At 48.8% G+C, this 26188-nt stretch overlaps 1 protein-coding gene across 2 annotated transcripts in view; it reads left to right on the top strand.

Moving 5' to 3' along the window:
* KIRREL3 (kirre like nephrin family adhesion molecule 3) overlaps positions 1–26188 on the top strand; it is a 723719-nt gene that overhangs the window by 447909 nt on the left and 249622 nt on the right. For both annotated transcript variants that reach the window (XM_030538379.1, XM_030538380.1), the window contains exons 3-4: positions 769–918; positions 4174–4323. In XM_030538379.1, the coding sequence (XP_030394239.1) occupies positions 769–918; positions 4174–4323 (300 nt within the window). The remainder of the gene's footprint in view (positions 1–768; positions 919–4173; positions 4324–26188) is intronic.

Below are 26188 nucleotides of genomic sequence, written 5' to 3'. Positions count from 1 at the left end.
ACAGGCACATCTTAAAACACAGAGCTAAATGCATGGAGCTGTGGTTAACTCCCCAATCTCCCCACACACACACCTTTCAGAATATTGACCCGGAGCTGGCAGTCAATGGCACTTTCAGCAGGAGTTCTGAGTGCTTCAGTAGGTCTGAACATCATTTTGCCTGGGTTCCAAATCCAGGCAAATACTCTATGTGGGCCAAATGGTTTCGGCACTGGATGAAATTCTTCTCTGTGCCTAGGTGCGATTAAATCCTGAATGGAAAGCTAAAATGAGATTCTTCAAATGGTGCATAGGCCATGTGGGAGGTAATGTGTCTTTGGACTAGGGATTTAGGGGGTCAGAGGTTCTAGAAGTAATGAACAAGGTGAGCTGGCAGCAGCTGGTGAAGAGACTGGAGAATGGGTGTCATAGCTGGGGTTCAGTGAATGGCATTACCTGGGGAACTCTTTGCTGCTGGGTTTGCCAGTTCTGTTGAAAGTGAACAGGATGTGTGCAAACACTGAATAAAACAGGCCAGGAGGAAACACCATGACATGAATTTCTCTCCCACTCAGGAGCCAATCCATGCTTAACTCTGCCTGGGATTGTAAGTGGTTTGTACATAATCACAGCAGTTCAGGGTAGCAGAATTTAGCCCTGGGTTGCTAATGAAGGGGATACATGATGTTGCATCCCAAGCCTCTGAACTGCATTTTAAACACAATACATCCTTGCAGATTTTTGGGTGCAGTATGTGACCTTCTTGCTGTTTCTTGTCTCTTTCTCCAGGCCAAGCATCTTCCTTTACGCAGCAGCCTCAAGATCAGGTGGTGATAGCTGGACAGCCCGTGACTCTGCTGTGTGCAATCCCCGAGTACAATGGCATTGTGCTGTGGATTAAAGATGGACTCGCCCTAGGAGTAGGCCGGGATCTCTCAAGTAAGCCTTCCAAGATTCCTCTGTCCTCTTCCACTCAACAGATGAGCTGTCAGCACAGCCACCCATGGCTGGCCAGTGCCAGCTGACAGGCTAAGGGGACTGTTTAATTGTGGTGTAGATGTTTGGGCTCAGGACCCTGCAATGCAGGAGGGTCCCAGAGCTCAGGCTGTAGTCCAAGCATCTACATCACAATTAAACATCTCCTTAGCTCAAGTCAGCTGGCATGGGGCTTCTGTGGGTGTCTAATTGTAGTGCAGCCATACCTTAGGCTCTTAGGCCCAGTTCCTCAAAAGGATTCTTAAATGGGAGTTAAGTGGCTAAACATCTCTGGGCATCCAGGTTTTAAGTGCCTAAGTCTCTTTGGAAAATGCCACTTAGGAGTCTTTGAATTTTTTACCCCTTCTTTAAATAGTGCACATTTCACCCTTGCATCAGTCTCAGTTTCTCCCTTGAGACACCTTGGGTCTGATGTTCTGAGACTTAGGGTATATATACAATGCAAACAGTCTTTCTCTACTTCCACAAGATCTTGAGTGAACCATCCAATGACCACAAGCTCCATTAAGGTACGAAGGCACCCAGCCAGTTTTATTGTCGACGAAGCATGGTAATAGCAGACTCTACAAGGATACCTGGCAGACTCTACAAGGATACTAAGACATGTATGCCCGTGACAATGGATGCAGCTCAGTCAGTGGCAGGACATTCCACAGTACCCTAGATTGACCAAAGATACTCCCTCTTGGATGCAGCTTTATACCCTGTTATGAACAAGTTACGTACTGTTATCCTGACCTCACCTTTTAGGAGGGATCAGTGTGTTTCTGTTACCTTTGGCAAATGCTTTTGTACCATCCTTGATATTGGGATGTGTTTGTGTGAGTACTCTGTACTTCGCACTTAGGAATGTGTATTTCTGCAATATCAGCCCTGTTTTTGCCAGATTCTGTGAGTACGTCCTGTCTCATAGCAGGCCTCTGATACAAGGGTTTACGTCTCAGGCTCTCTTCCTACTACAGGTGCCAAGAGAACTTTAACCCTGAAAATGCAGGCGCTGAGTGAGTTTAGGTGCCTACTAGGTTCAGCAGGAGTTTTGCTGATTGCAGTGGAGCCAAAACTGAGTTTTGGGCACCTAAACTCAAAACTTAGGTGCCCAAGTACCTTTGTAGATCTGAGCCCAAGCGCTTAACTTTAAGCTTGGGCTTAAATCCCAGTGACACATAGAAATTACGCATGAGTTTAAAGTTAAGCATGTGCTTAAATGCTTTGCTAAATCAGTAGATAGTGCTGACCACTTTTCTCCATCCCTCCCACCCTCCAAGTAGACTCATCTGGCTGGAGCATGGAAAGGAAACAATATGTCTGAAGTGCAGGTGCAAACCACTGCATCTTTACAAGCTGCTGCTGAAGAAAAATGAATGTTTATCCAGGTGTTGCCTGTGGCACATAGTGTTTGGGAAATATATATGCAAATGTTGCAAAACTGGCTGTCATTCATGATATCTGCATGGCAATTTCAGATACTGCCTGTTTAAATGTTTTATGTTTTTTCCATCAGTGTGTATTGCAAACACTGACCCATGTGATAATACTGAAAACTTTTCACACCAGAGAACACCATAAACAAAAGCAGCAAGTGATTTCACTTGTCTCCATTTTTGCATGCCAAATCTGAAACCCGTAGGGCCTGATTTCCAGAAGGGCTGAGCACCAACGGTTCCCACTGAGCTCCATGGAAGCTGTGGGTGCTCAGCGCCTGTGAAAATGAGGCCCCGGAGTGCACAAAAGCAGTGGCCACTTCTCATACTGGATAATCATTTCAGAGAGGAAGTTAGTGGAAGAGGTGGGAAGCGAACCCACATTATCATTTTCGGTGACCTTAGACTAAGGCCTAATGCATGCTCCCTTCTTTCCTTAATAGCTGCTCTTTTCTCAGACTTGCCTGTGTGTGCAATCCCTTTTTAAAAGCCATTTTAAAGCTTGATGCAATACATTTCCCTGTACATTAGAGATCTGAACTTTGCCTACAAGACATTGCATAGTGAACTGGTAACAACTCCACTGAAGCTCCCTGAAGCTCCTTGTTCGTGCAAACACCTTGGACAATTAGCAGATCTGGGTCTGCTTTAGCAAGAGAGCTCGCATGATACCAGCTCAGCTAGTCACCTAATTAACTACAAACAAACCCATCGTTTGTATTTCTTACAGTTCAGGACAGCAAATCCTGCTGTTGAGAGCTTGCAAAATAATGAAAACACAAGAGAGTGCCAAGATGCCTGCACTACATAGTGCATTAATCATCATCAGCTAGGGAAGACCTGGGTAATAGAATCCTTCACTCCAGCATAGCTCAGGCCACCAGCAAAATTAAGTTGGTGATGGTTATTACTCTCAATTCCTTACTAGGCCCTGCGCCAGCGAGCTCGTTAAGCACATGCTCCACTTTAAGCTCATTGAAAATAATGGAATTACTCGTGCTTCAAGTTAAACAGGTGCATCATTTATATTGCATCAGGGCCCTCATGCTTGCTGATTTTAGCTCCTTCAGTCTGAGCACTTTGGAGACATTAATGAACTAGGTCACACAGCGGGGCAGTGGCAGAGCCAGGAACAGTGAGATTAGTGGAGTTGCTCACCTTGGAAGCCTTTTGCAGCATGATATTTCTAACCAATGCAAATATCAGGGCAATGATTGCAAGAGGCAGAGATCATGGGAAAGGACTGCCTGTTACAAACACTGCAGGCCCCAGGTCTGATTCGTTCCCATGTTTGGTTTCAATGACCTGAAAAGCACGAATTTGCTTCACTTTTCTGCTGAGACCTTCCTTCTCGGATAAACATTAAGTGTGACCCTTGAACCAATAAGCTTCCAGTGTGGCCCTGTAAACAGCCATACTCGCAACACAGCTCAGTTGTTGCTTAAATCTCATCCCCTTTCTGGGGTGTTCCATTTTATTCCTTAGCTTGAATTCCTTCCTGAACTCCTAGGCGTGTCCCTGCAGCACCTGCTGTCCCCACATCTAGCTCTCCATCTTAAAGGGATTCTAAATCTCCTACAATTACATCCACATGATCTGGCTACCAGGATGAGTCGTCAGAATGGCTCCGCACCTCTGTTAAGATGCCTAGAACCTGATAGCTGGTTACAGGCCCTTTGCTGGGGGAAGTCTGGGAATCCTGGTTTACATTACAAACTCTTCATTCTGTAGTTATTACTGTCTGGCTAAAGCCTTACTTGTATTTTGCATTCTGCAGGCTATCCGCGCTATTTGGTTGTGGGGGACCATTTGTCAGGAGAACACCACCTGAAAATCCTGAGGGCAGATATTCAAGATGATGCTGTTTACGAGTGCCAGGCCATTCAGGCGGCCATCCGATCCAGACCAGCCCGGCTGACTGTTCTTGGTAAGTCCTCTCTCCACGCTGGTGTGGGCACACTGGGGAGGTTATTTTGTTTTCTTCTTTGGGATTGTGCTGAGCGGCTTTTTCAAAATGTGTTTCTTTGGTAAACCAGCTGGTTCAGAAAGGAACTCATGGTCTGAGCTATCTGTGCAGCGTATTGATCTGAAGGGGGAATGTATAAGGAGCCCATGAGCCATACACCACAGAAGTAATCTTAGGATAAATCACACACACAGAGCTAGAACCCTGGTATTTCAGCTCTGCAAATATAGGTGCCAGTTGCAAAGCCCTAAGCACACATATAACGTTAAGGACATGAGCAGTCCATGACTTCAATGAGACTGTGACAGCGCAAGATCCCATCCTGTCTTCTCCTCTGTCTATACAGACTATTCAGTTGTTAAACTACACAAAAGTGTTTATTTGTATTGTTCCTCCCACCACCTTTACTGATCCATACATCACATCTGCCTCTCCTCAGTCTTCTGTCCAGGAGAGGAAAGGGAAGAGCTCTTCCCACCCAGAGATCCTTCTTGGCTCTGGCTTCACTAGCTTGCCTCTCTCCCCACCACATCCTTCCTGTGCTGCCTTCTACCCTCTGCATTGAAGTGTTAATTAGCTCTTTAGTCTTCTGCAGCCCATTCTAATCTGCTAATTAGGTTCACTCCCAGAGGAATTAATTGCTGTTTAAGTGATCAGAGTGCTGGCTCAGCTGTTGGTTCCCAGCGCTCTATCACAGGGATCAATCACCTGCTTAAAGTTACATACATCATGCTTACTTGCTTGGCTGGATTGGGCCATAAGACTCTACCATTTCAGGAGAGAGATTTCTCAAGGCTGATGGTAGTAGTAGGTTCTTTACCCTCAGGTAATTCACAAGAGGTCGATCTCTCTCCCCCTCCCCCTAATGCACAGCCCACTGCTGAAGGGAATGTGCATTGTGGGATTGTAACGGAAAGACTTTCTGTACTGGTTGACTGGCACTGTGCCAATATACTGTGCTGGTGAGGGACTTGTGTTGCTCTGGGAAGGGGAATAACTATGCTGGTAAAAGTGGAGGGTGTCATTGGCAGGACACACAATGAAGTGTGGATGATGTGTCGGGGGAAGGTTTGCTAGTAAAACTTTCTAGTGCAAACTAGACCTTAGTGATGCCGCAGAGGAAATGTAAGTATTTTGCCTGAAACATTTCAAAATAAATGTTCTGGTTTACCAAAAAGAATCAGAATTTTTCTGATTTTTTTTTTCCCAATGAAAAACCAAAACCTTCCCAATTTTTTGATTAAAATTTTCAGCTTTCAAAAAGCAAATGTTTTTGGGATTTGAGTGGAAATCCTTTGGAAATTTTCCTTTAATTTTATGGGAAGAAGAGAGAATTTCTTTTTTTAAACCACTTCTATGGAAATTTTTTGATCAGCCCTAATTATTAGTGAGCAAAAAAACCCACTTCATTAATAACGTTTGAAAGTGTGCATCAATGGAGTATATCTTCCAGAGAAAATTAGTTCTAATTTATAGATTATAATTTCCAAAGAATAAATTCCTTGAACTGAAAAAGCCTCTAAAGCATGAAATAAATCTGGAAATGAACAGGAAAGTAACACAGTCCTATTATTTGTGCCCTATATGCCTTCTCCATTTACTATCGCCCCATGCTAGCTACTTCTCCACATCCTCCCTAATCTGTGTCTCCTCCTTGTGTTGTATAATAATAATATGTTACAGAAGACATACAAAAGAAATAATATGTTATTTAATTAGAACTAAAGATTCCAAAATGAATTTAGTCCCAGGGTGCATACGCGTACGTCAGAACTGAGAGTTATTGCAACGTGTTGATTTGAGCAGTAAGATGTTTTTTATGGATCAAAGGGAAATCGTTATTATCTGTGGGGTTATGGAATGTGTTGGATAGATGTTTATGTGAATATACATAGTACTTGCTAATTAGTACATTTACCTAGGCTGTTCAGCCCCTCACATTTGTAGTGTCTTTTTTTCTTGTAAATACATTAAGGTTATAGCACATTGGAATATGAGATTTGCAAACCCCTGGCAACATGTTCCTCTTAACTTTACGTGTATTTATGCAGGTGGTCAGGGGAAATGTAAGGTTGACTAGGGAGGTGTATGTGGTAACTCTGGTGAATCATTAGCGGTTCAGGGACAACAGTTCGCATACCTTTGCATTAGGACACCCTGTCCATCTATCTGTCTTCACCAGGAATGAAGATGAAGCTAGCCACAGGCTACATTTAGTGACTCTGGCCAGCCCTCAGTAGGGAAACTCAGTGGGTGTGTATTGAGAGACAGAGGTCTGCTGCCGAATAATCAATTGATAACATTTGGTGCATTGAGCTACAGGTACAATATACTGTACAGTAGGGAAGCAAACGGCATATTTATACAAGAAAATGGAGAGAAATTTCAGGTAGTTACCAGAGTGTAATGCCGCCAGCTGTGCAGATATTTCTGTTTAATTCGCATCTTGTTCATGCAGACTCAACTGGCCTGCTTTATTTCTGAGTTAAGTGAGCTCCACAGGCATCTCCATGATGAGATGGGTAAAGTTTCCCTCAATTACAGTGCGCTGGGTGAGGGGAATGTGACAGGCTACATAAGAACAGCCAGACTGGGTCAGACCAAAGGTCCATCTAGCCCAGTATCCTGTCTTACAACAGTGACCAATGCCAGTTGCCCCAAAGGAAATGAACAGAACAGGTAATCATCAAGTGATCTATCCTTTGTCACCCATTCCCAGCTTCTGGCAAACAGAGGCAAGGGACACCGTCCCTGCCCATCTTGGCTAATAGCCATTGATGGACCTGTGCTCTATAAATTGTCTAGTTCTATTTTGAACCTTGTTATATAGTCTTAGCCTTCACAACTTCCTCTGGCAAAGAGTTCCACAGGTTGACTATGTGTTGTGTGAAGAACTACTTCCTTTTGTTTGTTTTAAACCTGCTGCCTATTAATTTCATTTGGTGACCCCTAGTTCTTCTGTTTTGAGAAGGAGTAAATAACACTTCCTTATTTACTTTCTCCAAACCAGTCATGATTTTATAGACCTCTATTATATCCTTCCTTAGTCATCTCTTTTCCAAGCCGAAAAGTCCCAATCTTAGTAATCGCTCCTCGTATGGAAGCTGTTCCATACCTGTAATAATTTTTGTTACCCTTTTCTGAACCTTTTCCAATTCCAATATCTTTTTTGAGGTGGGGCAACCACATGAGCACGCAATATTGAAGATGTGGGTGTACCATGGATTTATATAGAGCCAATATGATATTTTCTGTCTTATCTATCTCTTTTTTAATGGTTCCAACATTCTGTTTGCTTTTTTGACTGCCACTGCACATTGAGTGTCTGGTCTAATTACCACTTAAATTGATGTAATTTACGTCATGCGGGGCTATGAAAAAGATTCCCCCCTCCCACCAAGCGACATAAGTTACATCGACGTAAGCGCTGTCCACACTGGCACTGTGTCTGTGGGAGACCCTCTTCCACCAACATAACTTCCATCTCTTGAGGAGGTGGAGTAATTATGCCAAGGGGAGAGCGCTCTGCTGCTTTGAGTGTAGATCAGGGAGTCAAGTCTTGCTCTGACAAACAGCATGATCTTGGCTAAGTCACTAAGGAAGGAGATTTCAAATTGGGTGCCGTTACCAGGTAGGCGAGCATCATCTCTGACAATCAGATCCCTTACTTAAGTGTTTAAATATGGATTAATACACCTAATTTTAATTTGTGAATGTTGTCCATAACTTCTCTGAGACAAATTCAGTGGGGTTGCACAATGGCTGTAAATTAGGGCAAAATCTGAAGAATCCAAATATCCCCCTCTGTAAAATACATGTAAAAATAGCTTCCCGTGTTTCTGTGTGCTTTGGGATCCTTATGTGGCAGACACTATGGAAATGCCAAGTATCACAACTGGCAGTGAAGACTGCTGATTTGCCTGGTTAAGTGAGGACAGGATGGAGAGTGAACCACTTTCGCTAGCTCTTTCCTGGTCACTGTGTTACCCAGCTTAACATCCTGCCTGTAGAGGGCCCCATAAGGGCCAAAGGAGACAAAACGAAAATAGCATCCTAAGTTTGGAGGAGACTGGTTGTGGGGAGAGCCAGAGGCTGCATGGGAACTGGAGCAGTAGACTGGAGACAGCAACGTGGGCACTGGGTGCAGAGAAGGCTGGGCCTTTGACAGCTGTAGGACTGAAAGCCAGGCAGGGAAGCAGCCTATTGTGCTTTCTAGCAGGAGACCAAGAGTATCAGCAGCAGGAATGTAAAGGGAAACAGCTGCAGGAACTCATGGGGTGCCGTTACCATATTCCTTGTACTGCGCTGCCCCTAGGGGTTGGGAACTGGTGCTTTGATCTTTTTTTGGTAGAGTTAGTTGAAAGAGATTCTTTATTTTTCCACAGAAAAATTGCAACGAAAAGGGGAGAAAAGCATTCAGGTTTTTTTGCTTTTGTTTTTCAGTTAAATGGAAACCATTTTCTCCATTTTCGTTGTCCCCCCCCTTTTCCCAATTTTTTTTAATACTTTTTTTTTTAATCAGAGAACTGGAAAAAATCTACCAAAACAATTTTTTTCCATGAAAATTGAAAAGCCATTTTTTGGTTGAAATTTTTTTGATGAGCTCTAGTTATTTGTAACTGGAAAAGATTGTGGCTTGGAGTATTTGCACCTTTTAGTTTCTGGCTGTTGTTTATAAAGGAATCCTCTTTTATACTCAAAGTCCGCAAATGTGGCTGGGGGCCCACTAAGGGCAAGAGTCACAAGTCCCCAGTGCTTGGAGCATCTACAGCGCATGCCTCCCAGCCTATGGTACACAAACCACCCTACCAGACATGTAGCGGGGATGGGAATAGCACTGACATCCCAGTGTTACAGTATGTTTACTTGCAGTATATTATTCAGCCACTAGATGTCTCTGTGTGCTATATAGCATTCCAGGCAAGGTATGGTCTCTGGTAAACAAAGTAAGCACAGCTGGCAGTTGAGCTGTGTGGAAGCCTGTTTGTTGGTGTCTATTATTTTCAATTGTTTTGTTTAATAAATGCCTTTGATTTAAGATCTGTGATTCCATATGCTGGAACACAGAGTTTACAGTTCCTACAATACATGAGACCACAGATGCAAATTTGTCTTAGTAGATCCCTCCTACATTCCCAAACCCTTGACATATTTCAGCGCAGGTAGATCCTAATTTGAGATTGGTTGTGCCTCCCCTTTACCTCCCAGATTGCAACATCACATGCCAAAATACACAAAGTAAATATCCTTACATCAAACTTCAATAAGCTCTCAAGCAGCATTTTTCTTACTGTTCCTGTCTGCATTCCCATTATTATCGATGGACATAATTTTGTGGTTGGTTTGTGTGTGTGCAGTGAAATCAATGTCAGCAAATGTTGATTTCACTGGACACACACAAACCAACCACAAAATTATGTCCATCGATAATAATGGGAATGCAGACAGGCACAGTAAGAAAAATGCTGCTTGAGAGCTTATTGGAATTTGATTTAAGGATATTTACTTTGTGTATTTTGGCATGTGATGTTGCAATTTGTTTTAATCGTTATTAAGTTTTAACTTTTTTTTTAATCTCAGCATCTACTACAGTCATCAAAAATTGTCTGACCTTCCCCACATTTTCACCCAGTTTTGAGAGCTTAAATTGAAAAAAGTGGAAAAAAATGCTTAAAATAAACATCAATATATGTCAAAATTCAAAACGAAACTTGAATTCGGCCGAGCCGCCTTCTTTTCCCCCCACTGCTGACCCAGCAGTTCCACTCCACTAGCTTCCAGGCCTGTATTTCCCTTCAGACTTCTTTCTCATTGATCCAAGAGGTACATAAGTGTAATGAGTTTATAAAACACAGAAGCTGGAGCCTTTCAAGTGTATTAATAGCAAGCAGGCAATCTCTAAAAGTTGGAAGAAAGTTACCCTGAGGTTTATAGGAGGTGGTTGCCTTGGAAGTTTTATTACTGTTTATCTGGCTGCAGAGTCCGTGATGCACTCCAAGAGATTTATTGCTCGGACTTGCCCAAGGAAATAACCATTAACACAGTCACATTAAAGCAACAGGGTCCGGGTGGAGCTCCGCAGGTGGAGTGTTGAGAGTGAGCCTGGCAGTGCCGGAGAACTAATTGTCTTTCTCTCTGCTAGTGGTGGTGGAACGGACCCAGGCACCATGTGGGGACTGGTAATGAGACCAAGCCATTCGCTTCAGTGGCAGTGATTTCTCTTTATTTACGAGGGCGTTTGCTGCATTTATAGAGGGAGGCAATGCCATTGCAGCTATTTTTTTTTTAGGCTTGCAATCCAATAAAACTGTGTACACAGCCACAAATAACCGGCAGCTCTGTACAATGACAAAAGACTTGGGCCGGCTCTCAAGTTCTTCTAAATAGTTTCAGTGTACTGTGGTGACCCTTCCTTGCAGCGAGCTTGCCTCTGAATCCTCATCACCCCTGGGTTTTATACAGCTGTATCTCCTCCTAGAGAACTGTTCCATGATGCCAGGGGAGGTGGGTTTCCACGCGCTGCCGGCATGTTTTACAATTTGCAGTACTAAAAGGAAAGGTGCTTCAAATTCCTTCTTAACTGGGAGTGTGATGTTGCTGCATCCCACCTGGCAGCGCAGCTGATAGATCTGGATGCAGAGTAGCGGGCCAGATCCGTAGCGGCTAGAAATCAGCATAGCTCCATTGAGTTAATTTACACCAGTTGAGGGCCTGGCTCATTATGTTGTAATCAACTGGCTACTGTGTGGCTGTAGCGGTGCCCTCCGTGGAATAGAATCTAAGCTGCTCAAACTGTGTGTCATAGGCCCTATACTGGTGACAGCTAATGGAGATTCACCTTTAGCTCAAGGCCCCTTAGGCCAGTCAGTTAGACTCCATCATGTGTCCCCAATCCCCTTGGATTAGCCCATGCAAATAAGGTAAGGATTTTTCCTAAAGCCTACGTGGCCTTGTTCTGTGATGTGTGAGGTACTGTGTGCCCCTTGCTAGTAGATGGATTACTCTACACACGTGTCACGGAGTGTGGGGGAGTCCGGCCCTGCACCCCTCTTCCTGGGACCCACAATGACTCTTAGCCAGCTTGTAAAACAGAAGGTTTATTGGACAACAGGAACACAGGTTACAGCACAGCTTGCAGGCACAGTCAGGACCCCTCCACCGAGTCCTTCTGGGCTTTCAGGGTGCTTGGATCCTAGCTAGGATACCCTGAATTCTGCCCACACTGCCCCAAGCCCAAACTCAAACTGCTTCCCTCCTGTCACTCCCTTTCTTTGTCCCCTTCCCGGGCAAGGGTGTTGACCTTTCCCCTCCCTTACCTAGTTCAGGTTACAGGCCCTGGCATCATCCATCCCCTAAAGTCCTCCCCTGCTCTCCCACTCCCCACACAGACAGTCCCTACTGCATCACATCTCTCCCCCCTTCGAGACTGAACTGAGCGGGGTCACTCTGCCCAGTGACCTGGGGAAGTTCAGGGTCCCCTCTCCGGGACAATGCATCCGCTGTCAGGTTGGCACTTCCCTTCACATGGACCACGTCCATGTCATAGTTCTGCAGGAGCAGGCTCCACCTCAGGAGCTTGGCGTTGGCTCCTTTCATCTGGTGCAGCCAGGTCAGGGGAGAGTGGTCGGTGTACCCGGTGAAGTGTCACCCAAAGAGATATGGCTCTAGCTTCTTAAGGGCCCACACCATGACCAGGCATTCCTTCTCGATGGCCGCGTAGTTTTGTTCCCGGGGTAGCAGCTTCTTACTCAGGTACACGATGGGGTGTCTCTCCCCCTTTTCATCCTCCTGCATTAACACTGCCCCCAGTCCCGTGTCTGAGGCATCGGTGAACACCATAAAGGGTTTGTCAAAATCTGGGTTTGCCAGAACCGGGCCACTAACCAGAGCCTCCTTCAGCGCTCGGAAAGCCTCCTGGCACTGCTCAGTCCAGATCACCTTGTCTGGCTTCCCCTTTTTGCACAGTTCAGTGATGGGGCCGGCTATGGCACTAAAGTGGGGCACGAACCTTCAATAGTACCCCGCCATCTCAATAAAGGCCTGGACCTGCTTTTTGGTTTGGGGAGCAGGCCAGTCTCTGATTACCTCCACCTTGGCTGGTTCCAGCTTCAGGCAGCCGCTCCCCACCCGATGGCCCAGGTAAGATACTTCAGCCATCCCCACCTTGCACTTCTCAGCCTTTACTGTTAACCCAGCCTTTCGGAGTCGGTCCAGGACTTGTTTAACCTGGGACATGTGGTCCTCCCAGGTCTGGCTGAAGACGCAGATGTCGTCAATATACGCCATGGCAAAACTCTCCATCCCCCTCAGCAGCTGATCCACCAGGCGCTGGAAGGTGGCCGGTGCTCCCTTGAGGCCGAAGGGCAGGGTCAGAAACTCATAGAGCCCCAGAGGGGTGATAAAGGCCGATTTCAGCCTGGCATCTGCGTCCAGCGGCACTTGCCAGTAGCCTTTGGTAAGATCCATGGTGGTGAGGTACCGAGCACCTCCCAGCTTGTCTAGGAGCTCGTCAGGCCTGGGCATAGGGTAGGCATCAGATACGGTGATGGCACTGAGCTTTCGATAGTCCACACAGAACCGGATTGACCCATCCTTCTTGGGGACCAGCACCACTGGCGAGGTTCAAGGGCTGGAAGACGGCTGGATCACCCCCAAAGCCAGCATGTCCCTGACCTCTCTTTCAAGATCCTGGGCAGTTTTACCAGTGACCCGAAAAGGGGAGCATCTTATAGGGGCATGTGACCCGGTCTCCACCCGGTGGACAGTCAAATTAGTGCGTCCAGGCTGGTTGGAAAACAGCTGTCGGTATAGATGCAGCACCCCTGTGATCTCAGCATGCTGGCCCGGGGTCAGCTGATCAGAGAGGGGAATCGCCTCCAGGGGGGAACCAGCTTTGGTCCCAGGGAATAGATCTACTAAGGGGTCATCTCCCTGCCCCTCCCAATGTCCACACACGGCCAACACCACATTCCCCCGTCATAGTATGGTTTCATCATGTTCACATGGTATACCCGACGGTGATGTGCCCGGTTTGACAGCTCCACCACATAGTTTACCTCATTCAGTTGCTTGATAACCTTGAAGGGCCCTTCCCAGGCGGCCTGGAGTTTGTTTCTCCTCATGGGGGTGAGAACCATCACCTGATCTCCAGTGGCGAAGGCACGGGCCTGTGCCGTGCGGTCATACCAGACCTTCTGCCTCCTCTGGGCTCGGGCCAGATTCTCCCTGGCCAGGCCCATGAGCTCGGCCAGTCTTTCCCGGAAGGTCAGGACATACTCCACCACTGACTCTCCCTCGGGAGAGGCCTTCCCCTCCCATTCGTCCCTCATCAGGTCTAGGGGCCCCCTTACCCGCCTTCCATACAACAGTTCGAAAGGTGAAAACCCGGTAGATTCCTGGGGCACCTCCCTGTACGCGAACAGCAGGTGATGTCCCAGTCCTGCGGGTGCTGGTTCATAAATGTTTTTAGCATCATCTTCAGCGTCTCGTTGAACCTTTCTACCAGCCCGTTGGACTGGGGGTGATACACTGAGGCCCAGTTGTGCTGGACCCCACATTTCTGCCATAAGGACCGGAGCAGGGCCGACATGAAGTTGGACCCCTGGTCCGTTAAGACCTCCTTGGGGAACCCCACCCGGCTGAAAATTGTCAGCAGCGCATCTGCCACTGTGTCGGCTTCGATAGAGGACAAGGCCACCGCCTCGGGGTAGCGAGTGGCAAAATCCACCACCACCAGGATGTACTTCTTCCCTGACAGGGTCATCTTGCTGAGGGGTCCCACTATGTCCATGGCCACCTTCTGGAAAGGTTCTTCTATGATGGGTAAAGGCCTCAAAGCCGCTTTCCCCTTGTCCCGGGCCTTCCCAACCCTCTGGCAGGGGTCACAGGATTGGCAGTACTGTCGGACATGGGTAAAGACCCCAGGCCAGTAAAAGTTCTGTAGCAGCCTCTGCCTGGTGCGCCGGATTCCCTGGTGCCCTGCGAGAGGGATGTCATGGGCCAGGTACAGCAGCTTGTGACGAAACTTCTGGGGAACCACCAGCTGCCTCCTGATCCCCCATGACTCTACTTCCCCTGGGGGAGCCCATTCTCGGTACAGGAAACCCTTCTCCCACAGGAACCTCTCCTTGCAACCTCTCCTCATGGTCTGTACCGAACTAAGGTCAGCCCGGTCCCGGTCCTTCCACAAGGAGGGATCTTTCTGCAACTCGGCCTGGAACTCAGCAGCTGGGACAGGGATGGGGACCGGCTCTCTCTTGCTGGCTGGGTCTGAGGCCGCAGCCTCTCTGCACCGAGCCCCTGGGCGTTCCCCGCTCCCTGGGTTAGGGTCCTGCACCTCGGGTCGAGTACCTTCCCCGTTGTCGGGGTGCAGTGCCCTTTGCCGACTCTGACTACGAGTCACGACCAGGGCACTCTGGGTGTTACTAGGCCAGTCCTCGAGGTCCCCTCCCATTAACACGTCAGTGGGCAAATATTGATGTACCCCCACATCCTTGGGGCCCTCCTTGGCCCCCCATTTCAGGTGTACCCTTGCCATGGGCACCTTGAATGGGGTCCCGCCCACGCCCATCAGGGTCAGGTAGGTGTCAGGCACCATCCGATCTGAGGCCACTACCTCGGGCCGGGCCAACGTCACTTCTGCGCCCGTGTCCCAGTACCCAGTGACCTTCCTCCCATCTACCTCCAGGGAAACAATGCACTCCTTCCGGAGGGGCAGCCCCGTGCCCACCCGGTAAACCAAAAACCCGGAGCCTGGAGCATCCACAGGTGGTATGTTGCCAGCCCACCTTTCCTGGGAATGTAGCCCCTCCTCCGATTGGGTTTTTACCCAGTCCACCCTCTGCGGGTTGGGTCTGCTTGGTCTGTCCCTGAGCTTGGGGCACTGGGCCCGTATGTGACCTCGTTGGCCACAGCGATAGGAGCCCATGTCTCGTGGGTCCCCTTGAGTGGGTCGGAGGGACCTGCCGCTGGATGTTCCCCTTTTGGGGGGGTTCTCCATAGGCCCCTTTGGGAGGTCCCATGATGACTCTCTCTCTGCATTGAGGCAGGCCTGCTCCTTCGAGACTCCTCCCTGCCATCCCCTGCCCGACTGTCCACAAATTGGTCGGCCAGCTGGCCTGCATGCTGCGGGTTCTCCGGCTTCTGGTCCATCAACCACAGCCTCAGGTCGGACGGGCACTGCTCGTACAGGTGCTCCAGTATGAATAGGTCAAGCAGGTCCTCTTTAGTTTGGGCCCCAGCTGTCCACTTGCGGGCATACCCCTGCGCCCGGTTGACCAGTTGTAGGTATGTGACCTCACGGGTTTTACGCTGGCTCCAGAACTTTTTCCGGTACATCTCAGGAGTCAGCCCAAACTCGCGGAGCAGGGCCTGTTTGAACAGTTCGTAGTCCCCTGCCTCCGCCCCTTTCAGTCGGCTGTACACCTCCACGGCTGTGGAGTCCAGTAAGGGGGTGAGAACTGCGATCCTGTCTGCAGGATCGACCCTGTGCAGCTCGCAGGCATTCTCAAAGGCCATCAGGAAGGTATCTATGTCCTCCCCCTCCTTACGCCGGGGCAGCAAGTGCTTATCAAAGCTCTTTGTAGGCTTGGGTCCCCCCTCACTCACCGCAGCCGGAGCCTCACTGCTCCTCAGCCGGGCCAGCTCCAGCTCATGTTTACGCTGTTTCTCCTTCTCCTCCCGCTCATGTTCACGCTGTTTCGCCTTCTCCTCCAGCTTTTGCCTCTTTAACTCGAGCTTCTCCCTTTCATATTCCAGCCGCGCCCGCTCCACGGATGCCGAGCGTTGCCAGGAGGATCCCCTGCTGGGGGGTGAGCTTCGCTGGGAGGATCCTCTGCTGGCCGGGGGTGTCACGGTGCCCTCGGTATACACTGGGCTCCTCCCCGCCCTTCCCCTAGGCCTAGGAAGGGGGGGTCTCGGGAAGCCCTCGTCCGCCGGCTGACCACTCCCAGCGGGGACAGACACTGGTGCCTGCGCTGCATCTGCCCGGCTGCTTCCCTCAGAGACAAGGCTCCGTTCATTCATGCGGTCCCCCTGCTCCAGCTGGGCAATCAGCTGATCCTTGGTGCGCCTCCCCGGGCGCAGCCCCCTCTGCTTGCATAGCTCCACCAGGTCACACTTACGCCGCTTGGCATACATCTTCCTGCGGGTCACTCACAGGCCGGGGTACTCTCCGCTCCCCACGGTTTCCAGGGGGACCCCTAGTGCACCAGCCCTTCGTGAGGTCACCACCTCTCTGCCAGGGTCGAGCTGCAGACTCCTTCGCCCCTGGGACCGCTCGCTGCAATCCCCCGGGAGACCCTGTTACTGCAAAATCCTTCTCAGTGGGCACACACTCCCAGGGGTTAACCACCCCTTCGTTTTACTGCTCCCCAGTCACTTACTGCAGGAAGCACCGTCCACGGGGTGCAGTATCTCCCGCCGCTGCCACCAGTTGTCACGGAGTGTGGGGGAGTCCGGCCCTGCACCCCTCTTCCTGGGACCCACAGTGACTCTTAGCCAGCCAGTAAAACAGAAGGTTTATTGGACAACAGGAACACAGGTTACAGCAGAGCTTGCAGGCACAGTCAGGACCCCTCCACCGAGTCCTTCTGGGCTTTCAGGGTGCTTGGATCCTAGCTAGGATACCCTGAATTCCACCCACACAGCCCCAAGCCCAAACTCAAACTGCTTCCCTCCTGCCACTCCCTTCCTTTGTCCCCTTCCTGGGCAAAGGTGTTGACCTTTCCCCTCCCTTACCTAGCTCAGGTTACAGGCCCTGGCATCATCCATCCCCTAAAGTCCTCCCCTGCTCTCCCACTCCCCACACAGACAGTACCTACTGCATCACAACACGTCAGTGGAAATCAGTACAGTCCCTAAAAGAGAAGGAAGGGAATAGACCTTTCCAAGATGTTTTGTGCCCAACCCCCTGAGCTCCTGGGATCTCTCTGGCTTCATGTCAGGGGGCTGGTCTGTTCTAAAAATTTTTTTGGCTTCCATTAACCCTGGGCTGAGTTCTGAGGTTCAAACCAAGCCCATTGTGATGCTCAGCCCCCAAGCCAACCAGTTTCATCTGGTCTTGTGCTGAGACTGCAAGTTCTACACAGCCAGGACGCAGAACCATAAATCCTCCCCAGACTTGTGTAGGAGACTGCGAACCTGTTTGTCAGAGCCCCATCTGGGCTTTGAGTCTGTGCTGACACGGGCATGTATCACATTGTGCTGGGTTTCCTTGCAAACCCTTAAAGTTGCCTTTCAGTGTCAGTCAGTTGGGGATGGCGTTTGCAATAATTGTCATCTGTTTATTGCTTCCACTGTCGTCTAGCTTTCTAAACTCCAGTCTCCCTCCATCTTCTGCTTTGTGAGACATTCTGCCCTCTGAAAGTACTCCTGCTTGCCCCCTCCCATAGCTCAGCCTTGTATTTTCTGCTCGCACAAGTCTGTGCTGTCTAATTCCACACTTAGAGGCTTAAACTTTATGCCTGGTTGCTACCAGGAAATCCCTCAAATGCTGTCTAACTCATTTTTTAACTGCTGTCACTCATGTCTGACAACAGCTTTACGGGTCTGGTGCCTCCTACTTTCCCAGCTCCGCTGAAGAGCTTACACCATATTTTAATTAAATATTTAAGATTTTGTCACGTTGTTTTCAAATCTACACTGTTAAATGTACTGGAACAGATCATTCCATAAGACTTGGAAGTCCAAACACTCAAACAGATGAGCCTGTTACTATCACTTACTGTCACTTGCTTCTGGGATAAGAGTTTAGCTCCCAGAGAACAAAAAGGAAAATTTTCCCTACTACTCCCACTGATGCATCCATTCAAATACCTCCCAGCCCCTTATGCACCATATGCCTGTGTTAATGACAGATGCCTGCACAGCGTTTCTGCAGCCTTACCTGGAACAATAGGAAACACTTCTACAGCACATTTCACCCCATTGGCTCCCAATGGCTTTTTCCAAACTTTACACAAACAGGAGTCATGTTGCTGACCATGATAGGGGGCTGCTGGGCTTACTGGGGGCATCGCCTAGTGGCTAGGTCTCTGGGCCTCCACTTTCCTCCATCTCTGGTGTATCTTGTCAGCGAGCACTCTGCCCCCATGATAGCCCAGCTTGTGGTAGTCAGTGACTTGGCCCTCTGGCTGGGTCACCAGTTTTGTTTGTCCCCTTCCACAGTAACAGAGTCCAAGGAAATATAGGCAGTCGCTTTAAAACCAACAAAAGGAAGGGTTTTTTTTTCACCCAACACAGTCAACCTGTGGAATTCCTTGCCAGAGGATGTTGTGAAGGTCAAGACAATAATAGGGTTCAAAAAAGAACTAGATAAATTGATGGAGGATAGGTCCATCAATGGCTATTAGCCAGGATGGGCAGGGATGGTGTCCCTAGCGTCTGTTTGCCAGAAGCTGGGAATGGGCGACAGGGGATGGACCACTTGATGATTACCTGTTCTGTTCATTCCCTCTGGGGCATCTGGCATTGGCCACTGTCATAAGACAGGATGCTGGGCTAGATGGACCTTTGGTCTGACCCCATATAGCCGTTCTTATATAAAATCACATATCCTCAGAACAGGGAGTGCCTTTAATACACCTCCTGGTCCCTGTAGGTAGTTCACTCTGTCCCCAGGGCTTCCGGCATCTCTGCCCTCTTCTTACAGAGATTTATGCCCCCTCTGTAACAACAGTGGTTGGTAGGGGAGCCAGGGTCCTTGCATTCCACCAGGCTCCAACCCAGCACTCCATGAGAGGCAACAATATTAAGCACGTTGGAGTTCTTCAAAGCTGCCTGCCTGGGCACTTCCTATCATCCACCTCCCCCAAAATGTCCAACATCAACATAAGATACAAAAGAAAAACAACTCAACCTCCAGCCTGGCTGGGCTTAGCTGCTAGTCCCTTCCTGGCAGTGAAGGCTTCTGCAGCACCCTTGTTCAGGAGCTCTCAGGGTAAGTCTGTCCTCCTCTATCTGCTCCCTTCTGAATTGGCTGGCTCCCTTTTAAGCTTGGTCCGAAGCAGACTGTGCACATGCAGGGCAAGTCATCTGGGCCCAGAACTGCTCCTTTACCTCTTCAGTTCCAGTGTGGGCTTTATACATCCTATCATGCTGAGATGCAGCCACCTCTGCAGGGGAAGGGGGGACGGGGACAGAGCAGCTGTTTAATGGTGCCCATTACACAACACCTAGTTTGGGACAGGAAGTCAAGTCTCTCCTATCCAGCAGAAGCCACGTGGTGGAATGTATGATAGTAGGACATAACAACCTTAACAGGACCCTGGCCAGGACAATAATTTAGCAAGAGACGCCTGAAGATCCTTCATGAGTGCTAAGGTTCAGGACTTTGGTTTTAGCTCTCATCTGAAGTTTGCCACCTCCCGCCGATCAGTCTTCCTAGACCTGTGCTGGATTATTAGGTCCATATTAACATCATAGAAGAGTACCTCCTGCTGAGTCACAAATCCATGCACAGGGCTCTGGCACCTTTGAGAACATGAGACATTAATTCAAACAGGGATCTGGCATCTTTTATTTTTTTTTCTGCTTTTGGAATATTCATGAGGGGGTTGTTATTTCTACAGCTTGATTTGAAAATCATAACCACTCAAATATTTTGGCATTTTCTTTTATTAATTCTATAGATTGCTCATGGCCAGTTCTGTGCTGCTTGACCTGTATCAGGAATTTGCAATAGGTCAGATAAATCACATGGTATTTTTCTCTTCCCTGAATGTATGAACCCCCATCCAAACATTCGTGCCAGTAAAATGTGATCCCGCAGGCAGTCAGGGAAAGTATCCCCTGTTTGATCATCTTGGGGGGTTGAATTTGGAACCCATGGATCTGAAGGCACAAGCTGGTTACAGGCTGAGCCAAAGGATCAGCTCTTAGCAGAAATTTGGAAGCAGCAAACTCATTAACACCAGTATGTTATCCACCCATTAGACAGGAACAGAGCTCCCCACTGAGCTAATGTGAGTTACACTTGCATGGTGGAAGCCAATGCCTATAAGTTCCTAGGGAAGTGAATGTTGGAGGGAAATTCTCTCTCTGTTTTGCATTATTTCAAAAGCACTGGGGGGTTACTTTCCCCTGATGCCTGGGGCGTGCATAGCCTGCTGGTATCAGCTGGGCACACCTCACCTAATCAATTTGGTTCTAGCTCTTATCTGAAGGTAGCCACTTCCACCTGACCAGTCCTCCTAGCATGCTGGCTCATTGCAGGGGCTCAGGCAGTCATGGCATTTTGGTCTCTCTTGGTCGCTGGCCGGGGCTAGAGTCTTTGGGGTCAAGATAGAGGTACCTGGGTGCAATTTAATGGCCTGTTCTATACAAGAGGTCAGACCACGGCCGGCCCTTCCATTTAGGCCACCTAGGCGGTCGCCTAGGGGGCCAGGATTTGGGAGGGCGGCAGACTGCTCCGGTGGACCTCCCGCAGGCATTCCTGCGGACAGTCCACTGGTCCCGCGGCTCTGGTGGAGCATCCGCAGACACGCCTGCAGCAGGTCCATTGGAGCCGCGGGACCAGCAGACTGTCCACAGGGACGCCTGCGGCAGGTCCTCCGGAACTGCGGAACCAGCGGACCGTCCGCAGGAATGCCTGCGAGAGGTCCACCGGAGGCGCAGGACCGGCAAGCCGGCCCTGCGCCTAGGGTGCCAAAAACCCTCGCACCACTCCTGGGTCAGAGCAGCTGATCTAAAGAGCCAGAAACCGGATCCAGCCCAGAAGATTGCATTGAGAGCACATGGTGCGGATTCTGAGTCTTGGGGTGGGTCCTGTGTGCAGCTGGAGCACATATAAGGGGTGGGGATGAATTTCCCTGGTGCAGGAATAACACAGGGCAGCTGTAGATGGTGGGAACCCTGACCCGGGGACATGCTGGGACAGGGTGGCCCTTAAGCCTGGCACTACAGAGAGTTCTGAGCAGAACCATGGCCTATCGGCAGCCTTCTGGGCCCTGTCCTATAGGAGAGCTGCTGTAATTTATGCCTGTGGCCACACCCCATCCTGCAGCAGTGTGTGGATGGCATAAAATCATTTTAGTTTTCCCCTCCTCCTGCCTTGTACTTCTTCAGAATCTCAACCCGTCCCTCTGCTTGCACACGCTACTGCTGTGGTGCTCTCTCCGTTCACCCACGCCTCTCTTTAAGCCTCAGTGGCCTGTGCCCTACATCTGACACAGACTGGAACAGGCACAGACAGGGAGGGAGGGGGGCAGGTTGCACAAAATGAAGGCAAAAGGCAGCTTGATTCGCTGCTCATAAAACATCCCTGTAGGCTGCATGTACAAATCTGTACATTTGGTAGGAGGACCCAGCAAAGCAGACTCCTGCAAGCCACTGGAGGGCTATTTGCTACCTGGCACATCTTTAATGTAAAAGCTTCCTAATTCATGATCTATTTAATTAAGATAGGGTATTAATTAAATAAAGTAAGAGCCTGATTAGGACTCAGAGAAATTTAAAAATAAAATCAGACGGCAATCGGGCAAAATTGCAAAGCAAACACTTTGGCTGTAACCGCTGGAGAGTTCCCTCTGGTCTTCCATCAAAGCGCAAAGCAGGGAGGGCAGATACAAGAGATTATATAGCCAACAGATGTGTGTTGTTAAAATATGCATCTGCCAGCCGTGCAGTTTAAGGAGCCAGAGGGCTAGCTTGTAGATCCTGCTGCACTCAGGGGACCATGAATGAATTCCAGTCCCTGCCAGCCCAACTGGGATTTGCAGACACATTAATTAGTGTTGAGTTTCCAGATCTCAAATGCAGCCAAGCGAGGAGAAACTTTGAACAGAGCAGTTGCTGCCCCAGGAGGAAGAGGAAGGGGGGAGTGGAAGAGGCAAACCTCAGCTTGCTCCACTGATCTGGCAAAGAAGTTGTGAAGCATTAACCCATGCTGGCCAGGGGCATACCCAGAGCCTGTAGCAAGAGGGCGGAGGAATCCAGGTCAGGCAAGCCATGTTTCCAAATGAGTGACTAGACTGCAGGGAGCCCTGATGTTTGTGCTGCCGATTTCCTTCGCTGGCCTCATCAAAGGGACAAGGCAGGCTGGGAGGGGTTTTTATTATCCCTGGCTTACATGAAGTTGAGGCTCTACCCATGACACATCCAGACATCACCTCCAAGGCCCGCACGGCATGGGAGAACCAAGGATGAGGCCATTAGAAAAGGGAGCACAGAAGGGATGGTGGCAAGAATGGGCACCAGGGGATTATTGCTTTCAGGAGCTCCTGTCTCTTAATTAGGCCTCACAATGAGTATGATCATCCCTGTTTTTCAGAGAGGTAAATTGAGGCATAGAGTGAGAGGAAGTGATTTGTCCTGGGTCATATCACAGCTCCGTGACAATCTAGGAGTAGAACCTCAGGAGTCCTGGCCCCAGCCCCTCCACTCTGACCAAAGTCTGAGGAGAATCATGCTGCCCTAGTCAACAGCTTTTTTTTCCTTCTGACAGCAGATGATATTTGACAGCCTCAGACTGAGAGAGCCAGATCGCATTGAACTATAACGTTGCCCCTGTGTGACAGCTGCAGTGAGCACGGCACAGCTTGACTGCATCGGCCTGGGCATTCGGAGAAACTCTCATAAAAGGCCTCCGCTGATACTGGTAGGCCTGAAAGTAGATCTGCTGGCTTTGTTCCTGTGCACATGAGCCCCCGTACCCTGCCACTCTACACCTCCCTGGGTCTCTTTTGCGAGCCAGTGAGCTCTTTTAATTGGCAAAAAGCTAGCCCAACTTTTTTAAAGTTCAGAAAGTTTAATTAAGGCCTCCATTGAGGCCACCATCACCCAGCCAGCCATCATACAACCTCCCTTCTCTGTGGCAGAGAGTCCCTGTCATGGCTTAAATTCTCATATAGCAGTTCCTGGAGCCATGGGGCTCAGGGCTTCTGCCCCAGAGGAGGCACTGGGGCTCGGGGCTTCTGCCCTGCAAGTTTGGAAATATTTACCGGAGCTCTGCTCTGGACAACTCCAGCTGAATTTAAGCCTTGTCCCTGTAATGAATCTATGTCCTACAAACAACAGACATCAGTGTATAAACAACACACAGAGCTGAGACTAGAAATGAGCCCTGTCCCTTCAGATCCCATTGCACCATCCTTGGCTATTTCACTGAATGGAAACTCCCCTAGTGAATGATAGTAGTGGGTCCCTTACCCTCTGGAAGGTGCCATCACATACACATACATACACAGCTCTCCAGCGTGGGGGCAGGCAAACAAGCCACGTTTCATGGGGCTTTCAGGAAACAACTGGTTATTCCTCTGCTGCTGCAGGGCGGGAAGTATCCTCTTTCTTGGATGGATCACTCAATAATTTCTTAGGAACACTCCCTGCCCTGTGGGTGGCACCCTACAAAGAGCCCTGATGCCAGAGGGAAAGGGTGAGCATCTCAGACATTTCCTGAAGAAGGAGAAACAGCCAGAAGATGCTAGTACCCCACATCCCAAACTAACCTAGTGCCCTGCCTCTGCCATTGGCTGTTGGCCTAGTGGACAAGCTGGGATCTTACACATGTTGTAGCCCTTGTTTGTTTAGACCCCTGCTTCATTCCCTGACCCTCCATTGCCAGTGTGGTACCTCAGGAGAGCATCAGGCAGGGAGATTGCTGCCTTGGTCTAGGCATTCACAGGAACAAAAGCTTTCCTAGTTAGCTGACCCCCAGGTAGAGGTCAGCTGGAGACTGGCTGCTGAAAGACGTGTGTTTGTGGGCTCTCTGAATGACCTCTGGCTACTGGGAAGTGGGACTGTAAGAAGCACACTCCATCCTCTTCTTTCCCTCTGCTCCAGCCACCAGGCAAGCTGTGCCAAATCCTGCCCATTCCAAGCTACAGAAAGAAGGTGGCAGGTTGGCCCGTAGAAGTAGCTGAACATGGGATATCTGCCCTAGATTCTGTTACTGTCTATTTTACATCCTGTCCCAATGGGCTGGGGGGCAGCAGGTTGTGAGGACTAGGGAGTCATGGGAAGTCTGTATTTGCAGAAGATAATAGGGGAGGACACAGGATCTAGGTGGGGTGATGCTCATTTTGCGAGAGGGTTAAGGAGAAGAGGAGCCAGAGCTGGATCCCTCTGCCAGCCAGTAGTGAAGCAGCTCAGCAACTGGTGCCCATCAGCCTATGTTCAGCTGCGATATTATAACTAATGAGAGCCACGTGTACTGAGTAAGGTCTAGGACACCCATCCCCTTGGTCTCCAGTTGCCAATTCCCCCTTGATCAGTGATCCAACAGTGACCAGGAGGCAAGGAGTAATATCACGGTCTCTTCAGTAGCTCGGATAGCACATGTGAGATCCACATGAGCACCAAAGGATCTGCACTATCAGGGACGGAAGGACTGCTTGCAGGGATCCCAGCATTGGGACTTGGTGCCTCCAGCTCTACCTTGTAACTAATGCTCAGCAGGAGACACAGCCCTGTTTGCAATGTTATTCCTGTGGCTAGGAACAGCGAGAGGTTTCCTCTGGGTGAGGTGTTACTAAGGGACTTGGCTAAGACCAAGATGGGGGCTGAAGAGGTCTGCTAAGGAGGGGAAAGAGTCAGTTTCAGAAATGTAGTCTTAATAATTGATATACAATTAATTTTTACATTCACCTTTTCTCATCCATTCCCCTGCCTCCCACTCCAAGGTCTCTTCTAATATTAACTCTGCCTTCTTGCAAGTCCCGCTAGAAATAAAGCTTTCCTAAATCAACATGAATTATTTAATGTGACAGATTAAGTCAATTCAAACACGGAGCTGCTGTCTTTTAAAATGACATCTAACCAGAAGCAGGCGAAGAAAGCCAGGGCTGCATGGGTGGTCAAGTGGTTTCAAGTGAAACCGTGTCATTTGAATGTAGCTTTTTATCGAAACCGTAACCGTGTACTATGCACGAAGCATGCTGTTCCTGAGCATTATTAGATTGATCATAACCATATGTGGTGACGTTAGACTTCTGCCTTTTTATTTTTCAATACATCCACTTCCTATCGATTCAACTGAATGTAAAACTAGAGTGAATTGGAAAATGCAATTTCCATCCCACGGCAAAGTCAGCTGTTTTGACATTTGTTCTTGTCCCGAATTGGGAGAGAAATTCAAACTATCAAATATTTTCACAGAATGAAGAAGTCAGAAAAATTTCCATTTGGAGATGTTCAAATGCACATTTTGGCCTGAAATGAAACACTTTGAATGAAAATTGTGACTGAAAAATGCCAGTGTTCGTGGAAGTAGCAGTTCAAAGCAAACATTTTCATTTTGATTTTTCCAGTTGGAAAATCAAAGCTTTGCATTGAAATTGACATTTTATTCCCACAAAAAAATTTCAATTTTGATAAACCACATTTTCCAGTGGGACAATTCTCCAGTGGAAAAATGTCAATCAGGTTTACTCAGAATAAAACTAAAATATCAAGCAACATAAAGACCGAACCCAAAGAACTTCAATATTTGGTGCCCCATCAACAGTGAAGTAGCAGTGAGACAATACTGGTCAGCACGCTCAGAGCGCTGGAGAACACACTGTAGGGAATAACTCTCCATTGGCAGGGGATTACCTGTGGCAGTGGGTGTTCTCCATTCCTTACATCTATGGACGGTAGCTTTGCTTTCTGTGCTGCACAGTTCAATCTGAACAAGGGCATCTCGCAGGCATGCGTTCGTTTCTGTGCTTCAAAGGCCTGTTCCCTGAGAAGAGGAGGAGAAGTGAAGCCAGCGCATGCACATGCTCTGCTTTTCTTCTATCAGAAGAGAGAGATGAAATTGATTTACTTAGATGCACTTAATAGGGATATTAGCCGGCCACACGGTACAAGCATGAAGTGCCGTATTTCATTTATCCGGAGGCCCTGT

Source organism: Gopherus evgoodei, chromosome 19 (genome assembly GCF_007399415.2).
Source record: "Gopherus evgoodei ecotype Sinaloan lineage chromosome 19, rGopEvg1_v1.p, whole genome shotgun sequence".
NCBI lineage: Eukaryota > Metazoa > Chordata > Testudines > Testudinidae > Gopherus > Gopherus evgoodei.
Note: the sequence above shows the minus strand (reverse complement) of the source record. Positions and strands in the feature narration are given on the sequence as shown.